General features: G+C 44.2%; 2 protein-coding genes across 3 annotated transcripts in view; one reads left to right on the top strand and one right to left on the bottom strand.

Annotated features, from left to right (window-relative positions):
- Positions 1-246: 246 nt before the first annotated feature.
- On the bottom strand, positions 247-4,879 carry nopchap1 (NOP protein chaperone 1). Its single transcript, XM_085376416.1, has 4 exons — positions 4,774-4,879; positions 3,508-3,582; positions 3,259-3,392; positions 247-1,080 (listed from the first exon to the last, which is right to left on the bottom strand). Exons 1-4 carry the CDS (start codon positions 4,832-4,834, stop codon positions 907-909), a joined length of 444 nt encoding a protein of 147 aa, XP_085232542.1. The 5' UTR covers positions 4,835-4,879; the 3' UTR covers positions 247-906.
- Positions 4,880-5,925: 1,046 nt separating this feature from the next.
- Positions 5,926-19,067, top strand: part of slc41a2b (solute carrier family 41 member 2b) — a 40,584-nt gene continuing 27,442 nt past the window's right edge. Inside the window, exons 1-8 of one of the 2 annotated variants that reach the window (XM_085376748.1) lie at positions 5,926-6,008; positions 7,082-7,720; positions 8,693-8,800; positions 11,222-11,293; positions 11,845-11,989; positions 12,130-12,276; positions 15,501-15,648; positions 16,096-16,175. In XM_085376748.1, the coding sequence (XP_085232874.1) occupies positions 7,181-7,720; positions 8,693-8,800; positions 11,222-11,293; positions 11,845-11,989; positions 12,130-12,276; positions 15,501-15,648; positions 16,096-16,175 (1,240 nt within the window). In that variant the 5' untranslated portion in view covers positions 5,926-6,008; positions 7,082-7,180. The other variant, XM_085376749.1, reaches the window with a different exon arrangement.

Genomic DNA, 19,067 nt, shown 5'->3' with positions numbered 1-19,067 from the left:
TCTGATGATCAGTCATTAAAAACTGTTGAATACAAACATTGTGACTGCGACACTCACAGGGTGAAACATGCATTCGGGGGCACTTTTTAGGCATTTTGTGTTTTACCATTCAATGTCATCATTAAACTTTATTCAGTTGGTTCAAAATCACATTCACAGCCTTGTTTCAAAAAAGGAGAATCTGTGGAAAATTTAAATATAATTCTTAACAGAAGTGAAAACAACAAATATACACAGAGGCTCGGATTCTAAAAGCTGAGAGCGCTTTATGCTGTGCACTTTAAGCATTGTTTGTCACACTGGGTACATGATGAGGGTACAGTATATTGCTCAGGCGAGTGCTGTCAGTGAGCCTGCTGTATCCACAAACACAAAGAAGAAACAGGCGCCTCATGTGGTGTAAAACGGTCCAATGATGGATGCTGCATCCACGGAGACAAAGACAATATGCTGCACAGTTCAAGTGCCAGCATCTGCAATGGGATCCAGGATCATTCATCCATGTGGGGTGGGTCACTCAATGCTGGTTGTGGAGCAGGCTTTGTTTCATTACCATCTGTACTCACAATTCACTTCCTGCTTCAGCAGAGAGCTGAAGTGAACAGTTTGAAGCCCAAACTGATGCAAGGATGTGTTCACGTTCATGAAGCAGAGGACGAGGAGACAACACAGCATGCAGACATCGTGGTCACAGGGCAGACTCCCAGCATTTGTTCTGGCTCTATGGGCAGTTTGTGTGCACATTTCAGTGTTCACTGTACTCCCACAGGCAGCAGCTGTTCTGTCCGCTGTCTGTGTGTGAAGAAGGTTTGAAAGAAACAAGAAACTCTGACATGACATCTGAGGATCTCGTTGGCAAAACGTTTCCCATGGAAAAGAAACTAAAGGTCCCTCTGTCTGACTCGTCTACTCCCCCTGCTGGTCCAGAACCAGGATGTTGACTTTCTTTTTCTTGCCTTTGTCTCCGGGCAGTTTAAAGTTCTGCTCTGTGACCTCGCCGTCATCGTCGCTGCAGTCCGACTCCTCAGAGTCCGACGTCTCGCTGTCACCTGACTCATTGAGCTCCACGAGTGCTACATCCTGAGGACACGGGGACAAAATTACACGACTGGTGAAAGACGCACTTAAAGCAGCTAAATGGAGAGAAACTGATTAAATGAGCAGTAGATTGAGACTTATCCACCACCAGAAGAACAAATAAAATTTGTCATTTGCAAAAGTGTTCAGAGCCTTAACTCAGTGCTGCGTGGAAGCGTCTGCAGCAGCAGTTACAACTCATGGCTACCTGGATTTTGGCAGCTTGTGTGCCACGTTCACATCTTTGCAGCGCTGTTGGGGACAGTTAGCTGTTCTGAAACGATCTCTGCCCCGGGTGTTGAGAAGAGCACACACAGAATGATGATGCCACCATCATGCTTGTCTTTATGGACGTTAATAGAAAGTAATAAATAGTACAGACAGTTTGGGCCTTTTTTGTTGTCAAAATAAGAGACCGACTCTCCTCGTGTGCTCCGAATTCTTTAAACGGAGCTCTTAATAGAGTCGATTTCAGTTTTTCACTTTTGTTTTGGAAACGCAGGAAAGAATTAAGAACAGGACAAAAACAGTAAATTAATGCTAACTGAACTGCACTTAAGTTGTAATGTTGAATAAAAGTATGATGGTTCAAAGATTAAAGTCGTGTGTAGGGCTGGGCGATAGGGCCTAAAATTCTATCATGATATAATTTGAAGCACGTGCGGTAACGATATATATCGCGATATATTCTTTTCTTCTGTATAACCTATTTTCCACACTATAAGGACTTAAAATCCTTTAATTTTCTCAAAAATCGAGAGTGTTCCTTATGTATGAATTCTGGTTGTGCTTACTGACCTCGAACCGATTTGGGCAGAAATCTGTTAAAAATGTTTTAGTACAACTTTGGTAAGCAGCACTGCTTGATGGATTGTCAGAGCATTACGGCTGCCGTAGTGAGGAGCTTCGGAGTAATCTGGGTCCAAAACTCCGTCAACTTCAGGTCCCAAAGTCAAACGAACACAGAGTTAAAAACGGTCCAAATTCTTTCATCTTTAATTAAATCATCAGCGTTGCTGCTTTACCAGGTGTAACAATGAAGTTTTACATCCAGGCATCCATGAAAACAGAATTTATTAAATTTAACGGAGTTAGAAGTTAGCAGGAAGTTAGCTCGCTAGTTTCCACCTAAACATTTCATACCATGTTCTGACAGAGATTTTTGAAACTAATTCAAACGTACAGCTCTGCTGCCACTTCCAACATAAATGAAGACAGAAAACTAAACAGCAGTGGCGTTTGCAGGGTTACTGAAGTTGGACTACCTGGTATATAATGATGTGCTACGTGATTGCTAGCGACACAGCGATGTTAGCATAACATTAGCACAGTGAAGCTGGAGGATGAACGCCAACTTTTTTTCCACTCGATAAAAGTTAACGTGAGGGATTCTGGTGGTCAAGGACAAATGCAGTCGCATAGCAGGATGCTGTACACGGGCCAAACGTCAGTCAGGAGAACAACTGAGATCATTCATCCACAATACGAGGTTAGTTATTAATATACTGCAACAACATGGGAACAGAGTAGCTGCGAGAGAATTCAACATTAATGAATCAACGTTATGGAAGTGGAGGAAATGCAGTTTTCGGCTTTCCCCATATTTGAAAAGTGCTTCATCTCTTTGCTGTGACTGTCGCCCGCCACAATTTGCAGATGATAATGGTTGTAGCCGCTGCGATGCTTTCGACCAAAACAGGCGCAGCTTGATGACATCATCAACATGCGTTATCACGATAGAGCGGTATAGTCAAAATCTCTATCGTTGGCCAAATTTATATCGTTTATATCGCCCACCCCTAGTCGTGTGCTGCTGTTGGAAAAACAAGGCTCAGTACTGTAACACTTCCCCCACATGCTGCATGTCTAATTGTGTTGACATGGTGACGACTGAGCTCTACAGAGTTCCAGTTTAAACAAAGGTAAGAAAAAAATATGCATGCATGTAACCGAGTTATTTGAGTTACTCGATGCATTGCTGCAGTCCTAGCAGTCACACACAGCAGACCTCTTTGGAATAACGCAGCCCTTGTATGAAAGGAGCTGCCAGATTTACCCAGAGACCAGCTGCCCTAACCTCCAACACTTCTCTACTGCAGAGTCCTTTATGTTCCATGTCACAGTTCAGTACGTCACCAGATGGTGGCAGTGCAGCTGGTTCAGCGGCAGGCCGATACTCACCATCTCTATGACCCTCTCTGCCTCGTCCACACTCTCTATGTCAAAGCGTCCAGCAGGAGCCTCCTCCATCTGTCTTTTCAGCTTCTCGTTGGCCTCCGCCATCTGAGGGAGGAAGCTCTGCAGCCGGTCCAGAACTGATTCACAGGGAAAGACCCGCACACACACACATCACTAAACATCACTCTTATGCTTTTTGGTAGATCAACCATCGACCAACTTGTCACTAAAAAGAATGCTTGACATTCTCACCGCTGCTTCTGGGGACTCTCTCTGTCTGCAGTGATCTTCCAGCTTTTGGATTGAGGAGAAGCTTCTCACTGAGACCTAGCAGCACAACACACAGATCAGTTACTCCTCATGACCAAACTTATGCTCCTATACTGCGGGAAAAGAAAGACACGTTTCTCATGAGTGGGTTAATGTGTAGAAATCCTTTCAATCTTTTAAATACAGCAGTTGTGGCAACACGTCCCTGATAGAGGTCCCTAAGAAAGTTAGTGAAATGACCATTCTGTGTAGCTAAGATTTGGGTTTACTCTAGTCAGCACAATGATTAATCTAAATCTGGAAAGCTGCAGAGAAAGTTGCCAAACTGAGAAATAATCAGGCATCAATCAGTCTATCTGGATGGACCACAAAGTTGGGTCACAGCAGCAGCAGGGAGGATACTCCAAATGTCCTTCTCCCACCCAGTGCTTTCCCAGTCCTCCCAGGGGAGAGTTGGATGACATACCACACTCTAATTTATAATGTGAGTCCAAATATAGACAAAAAATAAATAAAAACAACAGAAAAGGAAAATGCAGACTTTGACATGGTGTGTGAAGATTGGTTTCTCTAATGTCTCTAACGGCACTTTTACTCTAACTGACAGACATCAACAGAAACCTCCAACAAAACATCGCAGAAACATTATAACCTGATTTACTTTTACCCAGTGTGGAGTCTTTGTCTGCGTTTGTGGCTGACATGTTTCTCTACATTCAAAAACTACCATCACAATTAGAGACTGTCCGTTTATTTATAAGTAAAAATGTTTTTCCCCACGCTGTAAACACGTGATCCGTGGACTTTGTTTTAACTTCCATTAGTCTAAGATGGGTTTATTTGTTATAAAGGTCGACTACGTTTCAATTAAGGACTCAACATGACCTGCAGAGTCACAGCACTGAACTGTGGCACTAAACTTACCGAGTAGGAGGAAATCGGGCCTCAGCGCTCTGAAGTCAAAGCAAAGACCGCAGTTTTTTAGGACCGTGTTTGCACGAAGTCTTTAGGTAATAACTTTGTTTATATGACGCTGGCAATGATTTAACTAAACGTGTAGTTTTCATTACTCCATGTAGCTGCTTACATATATTCAAATAGTCTGACAGACAGTCAGTATTTTACAACAAAATACTGACACAGAAGCTGGCTTTCCTGTACGAATGTGCAGTTTAGGCTCTGTACTTCTTCCCAGTCCAACTCTCCTGACATTTTGACAAAACAGAAAGAAATAAAAAGCATCCAAACCTCCTCCGTTACCACACGACAGCAACGCCTGCGAGCTCGTTGTCTTTACGTTTAATTCCATGTTAGATTTAGAGAGGACACGATAATGTTTTCCTCCACATGTGGGTTTTTTTGGTCGAAATCCACATCCGTGTGAAAGGTAGGGACAAAGCTTGTTTTAGGAATTATACAGCGCCCCCTGGTGTTTGGGATGAACTCTAGCGTTTACGCACACATTCCAAGCTCCTTACTACACTGTCAGGTTTTATACAAATATTTTGGCTGGCTTTTCATACCTGGCTTTATTCCAGTGGGATTCAAATTACCCAATTTACCTGAAATATGATAATGTTTGGAGTGTTTTTGAAAGAAAAGAAAGCTAATTATGGTGTTAATGTGTTATTAATCTTGTGCAAGCAATTTCTACATAAATGTCGTTTTTTTAAGACCAAACCAACACTGGCTCACTGGAAAAACGACTTAAACCTGTTGGTTAAATCTTTGACTTTAGTTAAAAAGAAAAAGGCTGCTTTTTTGTTTCCTTTGTGGAAGATTTTGATTTAGTGAGTTAATAATCTGTTAAATTATGTGACCCCATCTTTATATTTTCTTTTTCCTATGTATGAAAGTTGCTAATATGTAAGGAATGTTTATTCTCTGAATGTGTAATATATGGTGCATTTTGTTTGTATGTTAATTTTACTAATAAAAAACAAAACAAAACAAAAACCCAACTACACACTGTTAGGTGTAAAGATTACGCACATCCTCCAGATGTGGACCGAGACTGTCAGGTTTAAACTCCCCAGCTGATAGACTCGGCTTACCTGCAATTAATACTACCAAAACTACCACTATGTAATGTGGGTAATACAATAAAAAATTATATCTGAAAGTTTTGTTCTAATCCGCTGAAGCCAGCTGATGTTTTATTCTATAGCAGTAATGTTAATGCAGTCATAATGCAGTCGAAGATTAAAAGTGCATTACTTAATATAGATGTGAGGAAAACCATCCCATTTGTCGGACATACTATGTCTTTGGATCTGTAATCAGGTCAACCCGGATTTATAACTTCTGGTAAGCAGGCGTTGTTTTCAAACGGAGTCGCTCGTCGTGTCGCGTAGACGATCTTGGTTGGCCAGTTTCGCTCTGACGCGGCTCTCTGGCTGGCTAGCTGTCAGAGGAAAGGACTGGCATCTCCTCTGGGTGGAATTTCTTCACAGTGAAAACGTATGTCAAGGATAAAAACAACGGTAATAATAATCCTTAGCACTGAAGAGTTATATATATCCTATCTACTTGTAATACTGGCTAACTGTGGCCACCGTATTCTCCCGGTTTACGTTTAACGCTGGGTAAGTAGGCAGCCGACGTGCCTTCTACTGTTTTGATTCCTCCACAGCTAGCTAGCAGCATTTCCGTGTTATGTGGCGACCATAAACATATACACAACCAGCCTGTTTGTGTCAAGTTCCTGTTTGGCTAAATGATCCATGAATGGCAGCTGTGGTGTGAGACGGCGCTGAATAGGATGGTGGTAATAAATGGGCCTGAACAGTGGCAATTAAAAAAGTATGAAAACTGTCGTCTCGAGAACATTTTACCAACGAAACGCAGATAAACTGGAGACACCGGAACAGCAGCAAATTATGGAAGAACTTTGTGAACATCCTCGGTTGGTACATTTAAAGAAGCAGCTCGGTGGACCTCGGATTTAAAGACTCGATGCTCAATCATTCAGGGAAGCAAATCTCCAAAAGTTGGTTCTGTTCATCTGGACGCAGCGTTTTGTGAGAGAAACGTTTCGTCACTTGGATGCTAGCTCGGGTTTAGTTTGTCAGCCCACAGCAGCGACACTAGCAGCTAACTTCTACTCTCTATATTCATCGTCATCATCGTTTCAAACGAGACGTGAATGACAGGAACAGGCTGAATTGTATTTCCGGTGCTCTTTGGGATGCTTCTCAGCTGTTCCTGTTCATTTCTTTAATTTTCTAACTGGTAGCAGTCCTTTAACAGAAAGCGTTGTTGAGGTGAGCAGTGATGCTGGCACTGATATATCTGTGATGGTGATCCAGTCTTGGGATTTCTTCCCGTCGTTGCTTGATGATGTATTAAAAATAAAGTGTTGTATGTTACAGCAGCTTCAGCACAATCCTTCCCTGCAGTAATGACACGTACGCTCTAACGTCACCTCTTGTTTCTCTGCATTTCCACTTTAAGAACCGTTTGTTGCTCTTTATCACTTACTGTTGTTTTGTCTTATACATATCAGCAGCTGGCAGATATTCCTCTTCTCATTTCATTTCGTGTGTGTTTTCTTTAGGCTGATGAATCCCTGAAGCTCGCTTCGACCGCTCGCTGCCTGGACACCGCCCTCAGACCGGATGACAGGAGATGAGACACTGGAGCCCTGGACCACATCATGAGCATTCAAAGCCTACAAGGAGCTATAGGGGAGTCTCTTGGCTCTAGTCTCACAGTGCGCATGAGTGCAGCAGGTGGCGGGTGGAACAGCCTCTCCCTGAAACCTGTTTCCCCGGGGTGGATCGCCTCCATTTTCCACACCATGGTCCCCACCGGTTACACCAAACTTCAGGAGGAGCGGTTGGCCATGGTGGACCTTGGAGCTAAATCTGAGGCCAACTCACTCCAGAACGGGTACAGACAGGAGACGTCTCATATAGAAGGTAGACGGGTTCTGGACCGGGCCTCTCGGGCCTCTTTGACTTTAGCAGACTGTGGCGATGGAGACTGCTCGGAGACGGAGCCTATGCTCACTGAGAGGAGGCTCTCAGGTGAAGAGGCAGATGGGGAGGAGGAAGAGGAGGAGGAAGGGCTGGGATCGAACACGCAGAATATGCCAAAGGAGTCAGTGCTGGCTATGGCATTTCAGATTTTGGTGCCTTTCCTTCTAGCCGGATTTGGAACCGTATCAGCTGGAATGGTGCTGGATGTTGTGCAGGTAAATTGAGCAACCAGCATTATTAAACCAGTCAAAGCAGGCTGGGATTAAAGGCTCATTCAAGCTCCTTACAAATATGGGTTTTGTTCAGTTTTGCTCTCTGTGAATGTGGAACATAGTAGCACAACTGCAGCGAAGTTACCAAGGCTGGGAAGTGTTGTGCTGTAAAGCTACATTTGAAAGTAGTAGTCACCCAACCCCACCAGGCTGCAGTAAAAGGACAGTGTTGGCTGAGGTGGAAAAATAACTAAACACATCAGTCACTGCTGTGACCTGTAGTGCTGACTAATAATGATCACATTATCCAAACCTTCCTTGGGTTATATGCTGGCAACCAAGCTTGATATGACTGTAATCTCACCAGGCCGCTCTGTAACGGCACTCTGTCATATCACATGTTTAAGGTGCACGTCTGTGAGCAGGGTGTTTTACATAGAAGTCCCAGGTTGGAGACGGGGACCTCTGTTCTACTTCTAGAATTTCTAAACCGTAGTTTTAATTTCAGTGTTTCTCTGTGAATGTGTTGAAGATTTTAACGTAGAAACGCAGCGCCCACTCGAGCGTGGTCCTGCCTGCAACCCTTTCCGTTTCTGCACATTTACATTTTTTGGGTGAAACCATCTGTCAGACGGTGGAAGCGTGAGCCAACGAGCTGGAAGAGTGCTGCTCGCGTCCCAAATGTGTCCTTCATGCAAACGTGAAAGCTTTGCTGTGGGCAGTCAGTAAGGTGTGAGGAGAAGAGTTTCTTGCTTTGCTCAGCTGACATTACAGCAGTCGTGTTATCCCTGTTGGCAACATCTGACAGAATTACGAAGCTTTAAAAGAAAAGTCTGTGAATGCTGCTGGATTTACTTCACTGCTTCACAGCTAAATGATGCAAATCCCCAGTTTGCCTTATCCTGAAAACACAACATGTAAGTGTGAAGTTCAGTGATAGCCAGAAAAAGCAAAGTGACTTTCTGGTGTCTGCAGCACTGGGAGGCGTTCCAGTACATCACAGAGATCTTCATCCTGGTACCCGCTCTGCTCGGCCTCAAGGGAAACCTGGAGATGACTTTGGCCTCGAGGCTGTCCACAGCGGTGAGACACACACACACACACACACACACACACACACACACACACACACACACACGCTCTGTAGCCCATTCCACTCTAAGACCCCAACACAATAGCATCTTTATGTGTAGTAATAGTAAACAACACCCTAAACTGAAGAACTGTCATTCTTTCTTGTAATGCACTTGTGGTTGTGGAAGCTGTGTCACTGTTATTCCGTCTTCACATTCGATGTTGTTGTAATCAGACGTCAGGCTGCTTTGTCCTGCGAGCTTGTTGTTTCACTCTCAGAAGGACGGAGTGGTTTCCCGTCAGCCTCGTGCTCGTAGCTGCTGTTCGAGGATCACTGATAGTGCAGTGATGTCACTGTGTACATAGTTGCATCATTTTTGTTTTTGTGGTCATGACTCACCTCCACAGAGCCTCTAACTGTGATTAGGTGTTCATCATCCAGCCCAGTCTGGAATTATAGCTCCAGTGCCGTCGACGCTGTGCGGTGAACACCACAGGCTTATGTGCCCAGCTGTTACAATGACTTTGGGCGTTTCCACGTAAGAATTACTTAAAGTGTTTGAGAAATAGTTGGAGTCAGGAGGAATTTGCTGACGGGGAGTTGGGAGAGGCTGTTGCAGCCAGGATCAAATGGTCAGACGGTGAATTGTTGCTCTGCTAAAGAGGGTGAGCATGTGTTTGCACCCTGTCCCATCAAACAGGCTCTCCTTCTGTCCATAACCTTACTCGTTGCAGTCCTGTTTGTCCAAGTAGAAGAGGTGACTGAGCAGAATTCTCTCTTTGTTGGTTTTCGGCTCTTCCTGCTCCCCACGCACAAGCTCCACATTCACAGCGCTGTGTCAACATAGAGAGTGGAGCGTAGCATGAGCCAAGTTTCCTCAGCGGTGTCCCAAAAACAGTTTGTCTTCATGTTACTGTTGCTCTGCTCAGCTGCTCTGCCCTGCAGTGCTGAGAAATGCAGGAGGACTTATGACAGTTGTTGCATGTGTGAAGTCACACGTGATTTCAGAAATGTCATTACAGTTAATTGAATTTGTTCACGTTAGTTCAGCTAAGCATCAGAGTGGGACAGACAGGTGGTCAGTAAGGCACAGGTGCCCACATATGAGCAAAATGACTGTAGGCCACAGAAAAAGGTCTTTTCAGAGTGCAGTGCAGAGCTCACTCAGAGTGAATCCCAGCTTCTCATCTTAGAGCCACAATTTACAGAAGTCCCCTAAACATGTCACGTCCAGGCAGTGTGAAGTTACTGCTGTGAAAGAGGACGGCTGAAAAGATGCACTCACAGGAAATGTGCCTGATCATAGCAACAACCACTCATCCAAACAGTGAGTCTGCAGTCACAGCTAACCAAGATAATTACATACAGATACAATGTTCTGCTATCTTCCACAGAGCTTTACATCATCTGAGTGATATATTTACAAGAGTGTGAACATTTTGTGCAGCTATTGTGTTATGTGTCACCTTTATGACATGGTTGGGAATTTATTAATGTTTGTGAATGTCCTCACAGATGTGCGAGACACCGCGGACAGAATTCCTGAGCTGTTAGTGGGATACAGAGTCGGATTATATCTTTGTTCAGTTTTACTCCAGTTATTGGCAAAACCACATTGTTGAAAATGACTAACGATGTTCTCATTTTTAAAAAGTGTGTGTGTGTGTGTGTGTGTGTGTGTGTGTGTGTGATACATGTGATCAATCACTCATACAGAAAAAGGTTAGACCCATGAAAGTGCTCCATCTCTGGTAAATGTCATCAGGTTTTATCGTCACGTCACGTGTGCAGGTACACGGGTACAGCACATGCAAGTGTGCGAGCTCCACAAGCAACAGAGGTGTGCAAAAGTACAATAACACAAGAACAAGCAGAATATAGGAATGGCTAAATCTGAGAGTTATATGAATAATATATGGACAATATAGGAGTGCATTACTGAATATGTATATCTACGTGTGTGTGTGTGTGTGTGTGTGTGTGTGTGTGTGTGTGTGTGTGTGTGTGTGTGTGTGTATGCAAACCAAGTGGCATTTATATACAGTGTGGAGTGCACAATGTTGAAGTTGTGGTAAGTGAAGGTGAGGTGTCTGTGAAGTGTTCAGCAGCCTGATGGAAAAAGCACATCTTCACATTCATAGCAGTAAATGTGTTTGTGTAGCACGGATGGTTCAGATGGAGAGTGTGACGACTGAAAAGGCCAGACCCAGTGTTTGTGTTAGTCTTTGCTTTTAAGTCTATTTGTTACACCTGGGAAGTTTAGTACTCTTTGGTTTTTGCAGGGAAACCCACAATATGAAATACTGGGATTAAATGGGACCACTTTTAAGTTTCTAGCATTTAATCAATTTAGTGTCAATCCTGGAAAATAAGTGGCATTTCCAACACAGGCTTTACTCTGTAAAATAACTCTTCCCATCCCAACTCAGGTCAATGTGGGCAAGATGGATTCTCCCATCGAGAAGTGGAATCTAATCATAGGGAACCTGGCACTGAAGCAGGTAATGGCTCACAGTGGCTGTCTCATTGTAGAGAGAACACTTTCATATAAAAACGAATCAATCCTGCATCCTTTGCATTGGCATGAGCTGCAGTTTTATTCGTTTCTCTTCCTTTTTACTGGGAGCAGTTTTTAGAAACACCTTTTACTCAGGTGTTTTTCCCTTTTTGGTCATAACAAAAAACATTAAATTGTATTTTATATGTTGAATGAAATATCACAAATCTTTGATAATATTAATGCAGTGCTATGGCTAATATCCAGTGTGTATATGTTGATACGGTGCACGGACCGTGCGGGTGTTTATTTAGACCAAAGTCTTTGGCTGTGTCGTAAGACCGAGTGCATGCTGTGTTAATATCTACCTATGTACGATAAACACACCACAACATGACGTATGTAATGATAAAGCTACACGCTGAGCCGTTCGTCCTGCATGTAACGTGTCACCAGGAACTATTAGGGAAAAATGGACGTGTACGTGTTGCTGCTAAAGATCACTTTGTGTCATTAATAAGCAAGTCTGGATCATCTCCTGCCTCTCTGCCCCAGGTTCAGGCCACTGTTGTGGGTTTCCTGGCGGCCGTAGCAGCCGTGGTTCTTGGTTGGATTCCAGAGGGGAAGTTTCAGATGAGCCACGCTGTTTTGCTCTGCTCCAGCAGCGTGGCCACGGCCTTCATAGCCTCCCTGCTGCAGGGTAAATACACACACTGTGACGCGGTATAAGCTGGTAATGCTGCTGCTGCTTCACGTCAGGCCTTTTAACGCGCACGTTTTCAGTTGCCTATAATATGATGGCTGTGAGTAATGTGCTTATCCTCTTGATGTCATATTCAGGTATCATCATGGTGGGGGTAATTGTGGGCTCGAAGAAGACGGGGATTAACCCAGACAACGTAGCCACGCCCATTGCAGCCAGTTTTGGTGACCTCATAACCTTGGCGATCCTGGCCTGGATAAGCCAAGGCTTGTACAAGTGCCTGGGTAGGTCCTACCTTTACTACACTTGCATATGTTCTGACCGCATTACAAGGAGCCACTTTGTTTCACAGTCAGCCAATCGGCTCATTATATTCATAGAACCCATATATTACTGATCCATACTGTGTAGAATTAGGACACCTGTTCTGAAGAACCTTCCGCCTCCACCGAGCTCTGTTCAGGCTGCTGAGCCCATCATGAAAACATCGGCGCATAAATAAAGATTATTGGCGAGCACAGAGGGTGTGCACTTTTAGTTTTACCACAAATTATTAAAAGTGTATAAAATTGTACCTGTGCAAACTTCAATTTTATTTCTTAGCACCAAATCACAACAACAGTCGCCTCAAGGCGCTTTATATTGTACAGTAGATCGCACAATAAGGTGAATACAAACGCACCTGAGGGGATTATATCAGACATCGCAGCCAAGTAGTCTTTGGTCTTATCTGTCTGTCCACTGACGGCACACATGCTTACATGATAAAATGTCTGTCTTTGTGCCAGTTTATCTGGTAAAAGTCAGTGTGAACATCCATCCGTGCATTCGCCGCACACAGTGATGGAGCTCCATCGCTGCGTATCCAAGGCTGGGTTGTAGAGCCCAGATGAGCCCGACTGAAAGATGTAATCTCTCCAGCGTGTCCTGGCTCAGCCTCCCCCACGGCCACACTTTCCTTCAGCCAAACTTTTTACACCAACATTCTCCTTTGAATATCTTCTTAGGCTCTTGCTTTACTGATGGAACAAGAGAGGATGTCAAATGTACTTTCTTTTGAATAAACTTGCAGATGTACTGTATGGAGATCTGCATTAAAGGGCTCACAGTGACTGCCTAAGAGCCCTCATGCATATGATCATTTATTAGTGGGCCATCACATGCATGAATGCACCTCGGAGTGTTTCAGTCTGAGTGCGGATGTTTAAATTCAGTCATAATATCCAGTTCAAATATGCTTCATGTGGTACTGTAGAGTCATACACTCCCGCAGTCGGCCAGCAGGGGTCCTTCCTGTCTCACTCTGTAAGAACATCAGCCTCCAGTTTCAGGACAGACCATCTCTCTTCCTCCTGACATGCGCTCCACATGTTTAATTCATGTGACAGCAGACCTGTGCTGCACCACCTTGTATTACTCAGTGCAGCCACATTAGAAGCGTTTTCCTTTGGAAACCATCTCATGCTAACTAAACCCGTCAGGTCTAATTGCTGAGCACAGATGTTCTCCATTATAAAAGGAATAGTTTAGTGCTGGGAGCTAAATTTCTTAAGCACACTTCAGATTTCCATGGCAGGGCAGTGAGGCTGTCTGGCTGTGTCGCTCACACTGGCTCTCTTGTTTTTGAGCCCAGCAGACACCTGCCCACTAAACTCAAACTAACGGTCAGTTTACTCGCAGATGATGAAAACTGAAATCGCTCGTCTGTCTGTTCTCGTAAGAAAAGCTAAAGCGAGAGTCATTTAGAGGCATTGAGGGAAACAGCCAAGTAGAGACGCAAGCGAGACATTGCAGCTGTAGGAATCATGTGGAGTCCTCTTGGGTTTATTTATAGTGCTGTTAACCAACAGGATTGTTACAGAGTGCTATACTGAGAGGGCTCAACAATGGATGAGAGCAGCGATAATGTGAGTGTGAGATGAAGCACTAACACCAAGAAAAGGGCCCAGAGTTTATGCACAGGTTGTGTTGATACATCGCACAAATTAACAGATGGGTGTTTACATGCCGGCTGCATGTAAACCTGCAGAAAAGCATTCAATGCAACACGGTGCACACCCATGACACGAGGAAGCAGAACTACGATTTTAATGAGTGGGATAAAGGATTTCTCCTTATATGTGAAACCGTTACATTAACGGGTCCAAAGGAAGGTTGGGCTTTGGCCCACAGTCAGCTGAGACTGCTCACGTGAAAGCTGCTGTAGGTTCACCTTTAGATAAGAATGAAGAATTCATCAGTCTGAGTCTTCTTTCTGAGTTGTCTGTTGTGAGACAGACGCTGCCATAGTGCAGGACTTTGTACTCTATGCACCAACTCTAAATGACAGTTGTCCTCTTTCTATATATTTTTCACACTGACTTCAGTACAGTGAAATGCTGCAGTCTCATCCACTTCACCTCATCTATGATAGACGTGAGTCGGACTTGAAATAGTTGAAATAACAGAAGAAGAAAGCAGTTCTTTTGTTTGGTCCCCACCTGCTCAGGTAACCTCGCCACCACGTCTCTTTGCAGGCTCCTTCTTGTTAAACAGGTTTTCTTGACAGCAAGAAAGCAGAACACTTTCTTCTTCTTCTCATTATTATTATTTTCTGCTTGCCCAGTTCATGCTGGGTGCACGACTAGCATCTAAAAACACGGTGGTAGTTATCATCACTCTTTGGAAACACCATTTCTTTCCCAAGCATTAGAAGAATGGAGCCATTTAGATAGCTGGCAGCTGCTCCGTCCCTCTTCCTGGCAGAGTGTCGTAGCAAAATGTATTCCTTCAGGGATGGGCAGGAATATCAATTGCTTGCTCGCAGGTTTATTCACCGAAGCAAGATAATTATTGACACGTGCAACGTCTAAAGGTAGAAGAGTCTAACTGGGACTTTGCCTGTTAGCCAGCTTACTTAGTCTATGTTAACTTGGTGCCACATTTCCAGAGGCTGCTCTGGGGCAAGGCTCCGCTCCAGATATGACTCCGTTTATCTGTTTCACATTTTAAAATCCAAGGCCTACTAGAGCCCGTTGTATCCTGAGCTGGACACCACGCCCTTTCTTTTCTTTAGACCATCAAGATAGTAAATGTGGGACTGCTTGCTAATGACAGTTACTGAGTGCTTGAAATGTTGGAAACATCTGGTGGTGGCTTCATGCAGGTGCTTTAGTCTAATTACCTCTCCAAAATAACTGTTATATTTTAGTTGAAACAAAGACGTTTACTGTTAGAGTCTTAGAGCAAGTGAGAGAAAATATCCGGTGTGTATTTACTGGATGGATTTAGGACTGGATGCCAACGGGCAGAGTCAGCCACAAGTAAAGAATCTTCATTCCTTAAAGTGCTGGAAAAAAGTCCTGTTTGTGGTGCTGAACCATTGTTCCAGCAATCTGGACGTCCCGATGAACAGAATCAACATGTTGGGATTTTCTTACCCGGGTCATTGAGACGTTTCAGGTGTTACTCAGTTTCACCTGAGCAGGAAACGGACAGAAACTAAAACCCAAGTGTGTCTCCTCTGCAGATTCCTATCCGTATGTGTCGTCGTTGGTTTGGGCCTTCTTCATGTGTCTGACTCCGCTGTGGATCGTCATCTCCTCCAAGCACCCCGCCAGCCGCACCCTGCTCTACTCAGGATGGGAGCCCGTCATCACTGCTATGGTCATCAGCAGGTGTGTGTGTGTGTTTAGTCTTCTGAAGGAAAAAGAACAGCTGTCCCGAGTCTGCACCTCCCAGCGTCTGGTTTGCATGATGACTCATCCCCTAAACAAATTGCGGCATCCCAGCACATACACCCTCAGGTCTCCTTGAGCCTGGCGGCCTTACAGAGGAGCCAGTAGGAAGCAAATTACTGTCCCGCTCACTCTCTCTCACTCTCTCCTCTCAACAATCAGTGCTGCTGATATTACAGACCCACACAGGCTGTAATAGAGGAGGGGGAGCTGGGCTGTGAACAATTGAAAAATCCTTCATTCTCTCTGTCCAGTACAGCCATGAAGGATTTTAGTAGCTCTTCTAGAGAAGCACACAAATCCACTGTACACATCACTTAGGTGAAGGTGAGCCTATGCCTTTCCATGCACTCTGAGTTAATGAGCTAATTATGTTGTGCTCTGCAGCATCGGAGGGCTCATCCTGGACAAAACGGTGTCTGACCCAAATCTGGCCGGCATTGTAGTGTACACCCCCGTTGTCAACGGTGAGTATTGACACCGCTTCCTTCTTTTGTTCTGTGCAGCATAGAGGTGTTGCTGATGTGCAGTCGTGTGCCCGGGGGGCATGAACAGACACGGAGGGGCTGGCTAAAGACCAGACCAAAGGTTTTAGTAACAGCTTCTTAAATCCTATTTATAAAACACACACATGAAAAATCCCACTCCTCCTTGAATCTTCCATCCTCTAATTCTTTCAGGATACAGCATTACAGTAGGGTTGGGCGATATGGTGAAATTTTCCGAGAATTTTAAGTCCAATAATCGACGATGGGCGATATATTCGTGCATGTGCAGACTTTTTGATGGGCGGAGCAATGTAATCATGCACGGACTAATTTGTGCATTTACAACACAGAAGAAGTCCAAACATGGACAAACGAATTACCAAAACAATATAAAGTCGCCACTTTGGGATGAAGGAGGTAAACCTAAGGATGTAACCAAAGCGGTGTGCCGCTTGTGCAGACGTATAGTGCGAGCAGAGGACTCAAAAACGACTAACTTGCATGAGCATGTACGCGTCCACCATCCGAATGTTTTTGTCTGAACGTAGGCACTGCCTTTCTTTCTTTCTGTTATGAGTTTGAGTAAATGAATCGCTGCGTTTGGGCGCACTCTGAGGAGGGTGCATGTGCTCGCAGATGAAAGAGGGTGCTGTTGAAACAGCGCTATTATTCTGTTGACTGCTTCTGTTAGCGCCATCATTATTAGCAAACTTACTCATGGGCAAATAAATAAATCGCTCTTGTACCCACTCTGTGTGTGTGTGTGTGTGTGTGTGTGTGTGTGTGTGTGTGTGTGTGTGTGTGTGTGTGTGTGTGTGTGTGTGTGTGTGTGTGTGTCACATGGTTGCCATGAGTATTACATGTAGAGGCAGCACAGTGGTGCAGTGATTAGCACTGAGCTCGGTCCCACCACCTGGCTGTGGACTTTGCGTGGGTACTCCAGCTTCCTCCCACAGTCAAAGACGTACAGTTAGCAGGGTTAATATTAGTCTAGTGTCTTTATAAGACTACAGTTATAGAGAAAAACACTCAACACCCATCAGACACCATCCTCCCCATGAGCAAGCACTTTGGTGACAGTGGGAAGGAAAAACGTAATTTTAACATCGAGAAACTTCCAGCAGGCTCAGGGAGGGGCGGAGCCATCTGCTGCGACCACTCGCAGAGGTGGGACATGCTTTTTTCCCCTCTTTAATATTGGCACAAATAGAAGTAATATTTCATGTGTCAAATGTTAGTGAATCAGGTCTCTAATATTCTGCACCTGAAACGAACTCCCAGAAATACGTTTGCAACAAGTTCAGTTACAAAAATCTCCGAGTTCCCACCTCTTGCACGCAGTCCTTTGTAAATACCAGCAGTATAGTTTTTAATTACATTTATTCCTAGTTAGCTGTACCACAGCACATTAGTTAATCTGCTCCATAGTGTCTTAGTAAGGTGTACATGCTGCTAGAGCTGAACAGAACCCACCCTTTTCAGAAATGTCCATATCTGGTGTTTCTGCTCCGCTCAACTTAATATGTGCCTTCATCTTTGTTTATGAGCTGTTTCTGCACAGCTGCTACTGTAATAGCAGCTGTGCACGGTACGAGACACCCTGTGAAGTCAGAACAGGAACAGTTTAGGAATAATCGTTATGGGCTTCATGTCCTCAACAATAGATTTGATAGTTACCAACTCAACTTTGTTCTTTCTGTGATGAGAGAGGAAGCGTCACATCCAGTCTGAGTGTAGCTGCTGCTCCTGGCACACCCTGGGGCTACACATGTTGTGGCTGGATGTGTGAACCATTATTAAGATGAAATAAATAAATAAAAACACATAATTAAACAGACCAAACGAATTAAAATATGCCTCTTTTGATGTGGTCACGCTGAAGGCCTCGAGCCTGAGACATCAGACTCTGCAGTACATACTAACACAGGTAAGTGTAGATGGCTGCTGTTCTGAAAATTCAGTTTTAACAGATTCCTCCTGCTTCCAGAAATGAATTAACGAAGCACTGTATTCATCTCAAAAGTAAAGACACAATTGCGTGACCAAAGAGAAAGGCAGCGATCGACAGGCTGACCTGAGGAGTCCGGCCCATACATTTAAATGCAGGCGTTCCTGCAATAGCCAGCTGGGCGTCCATGCCCCACCAAGCTGCTCTCAAAGTCTGTTTGATCTGTTCCTCTTTTCATCTTATCACATTAAGATGCCTCTGCGTTTGTATGTGTAGCTTCTACCGTTGGCTTTTAAGATCACCTCTGTGATGGTTCACAGACACACTATTAAATAGTAGCTTAAAGGTGCATTACAGCTAAATATGTACCCTCATAAAGCTTTTAACCTGAGACACTGTGCTAACCAACCACAAACAGTTTCTTGGTCCAACAACTGTGTTAGAAAACACGGCGTCATTGAAGCATGGTAATAATGTTGCATGTTGTCACTCTGTGCTATAATGTAGGCTTGGATGTTATTGAATGATCACATTCCCTGAAAGCCATAATTTGGGAACTTATAACTTAGTTTACATTTTTGGCAGAGTTATAAATATGACGGCTTGGCTAACAGCAGTTCTTGTTTTTAATTTAGACCTCGAGCTCCTCCCTCAGCACATTGCTTTCATACTGGAGCAAACCTTTAGTTCTGGGTTGTGCTTTTGATTCTGTGCTGCTTTACTGAACTTATTTATGACGGACATCATTTAATGCAACCCAGAGTGTTTCGTGGCCACATCTCTGTCACAGCCTTTAGCTGGCGCTCCACTTGCTGACTGTGTTGATAAGTGGGCTGAATCAGCAGCCAGGTTCAGTAATGACCTGCTCTTCTCCACATGTAGCAAAGCGCCCTGACGAAGCACATCACAGGGTTTGAAGACTG

The sequence above is a fragment of the Diplotaxodon limnothrissa genome, linkage group LG17 (genome assembly GCF_057381915.1).
Source record: "Diplotaxodon limnothrissa isolate DT_005_m linkage group LG17, D_limnothrissa_male_GT1.1, whole genome shotgun sequence".
Classification (NCBI taxonomy): domain Eukaryota; kingdom Metazoa; phylum Chordata; class Actinopteri; order Cichliformes; family Cichlidae; genus Diplotaxodon; species Diplotaxodon limnothrissa.
The sequence above is the reverse complement of the archived record's forward strand: the minus strand, read 5'-3'. Positions and strand labels throughout refer to the sequence as shown.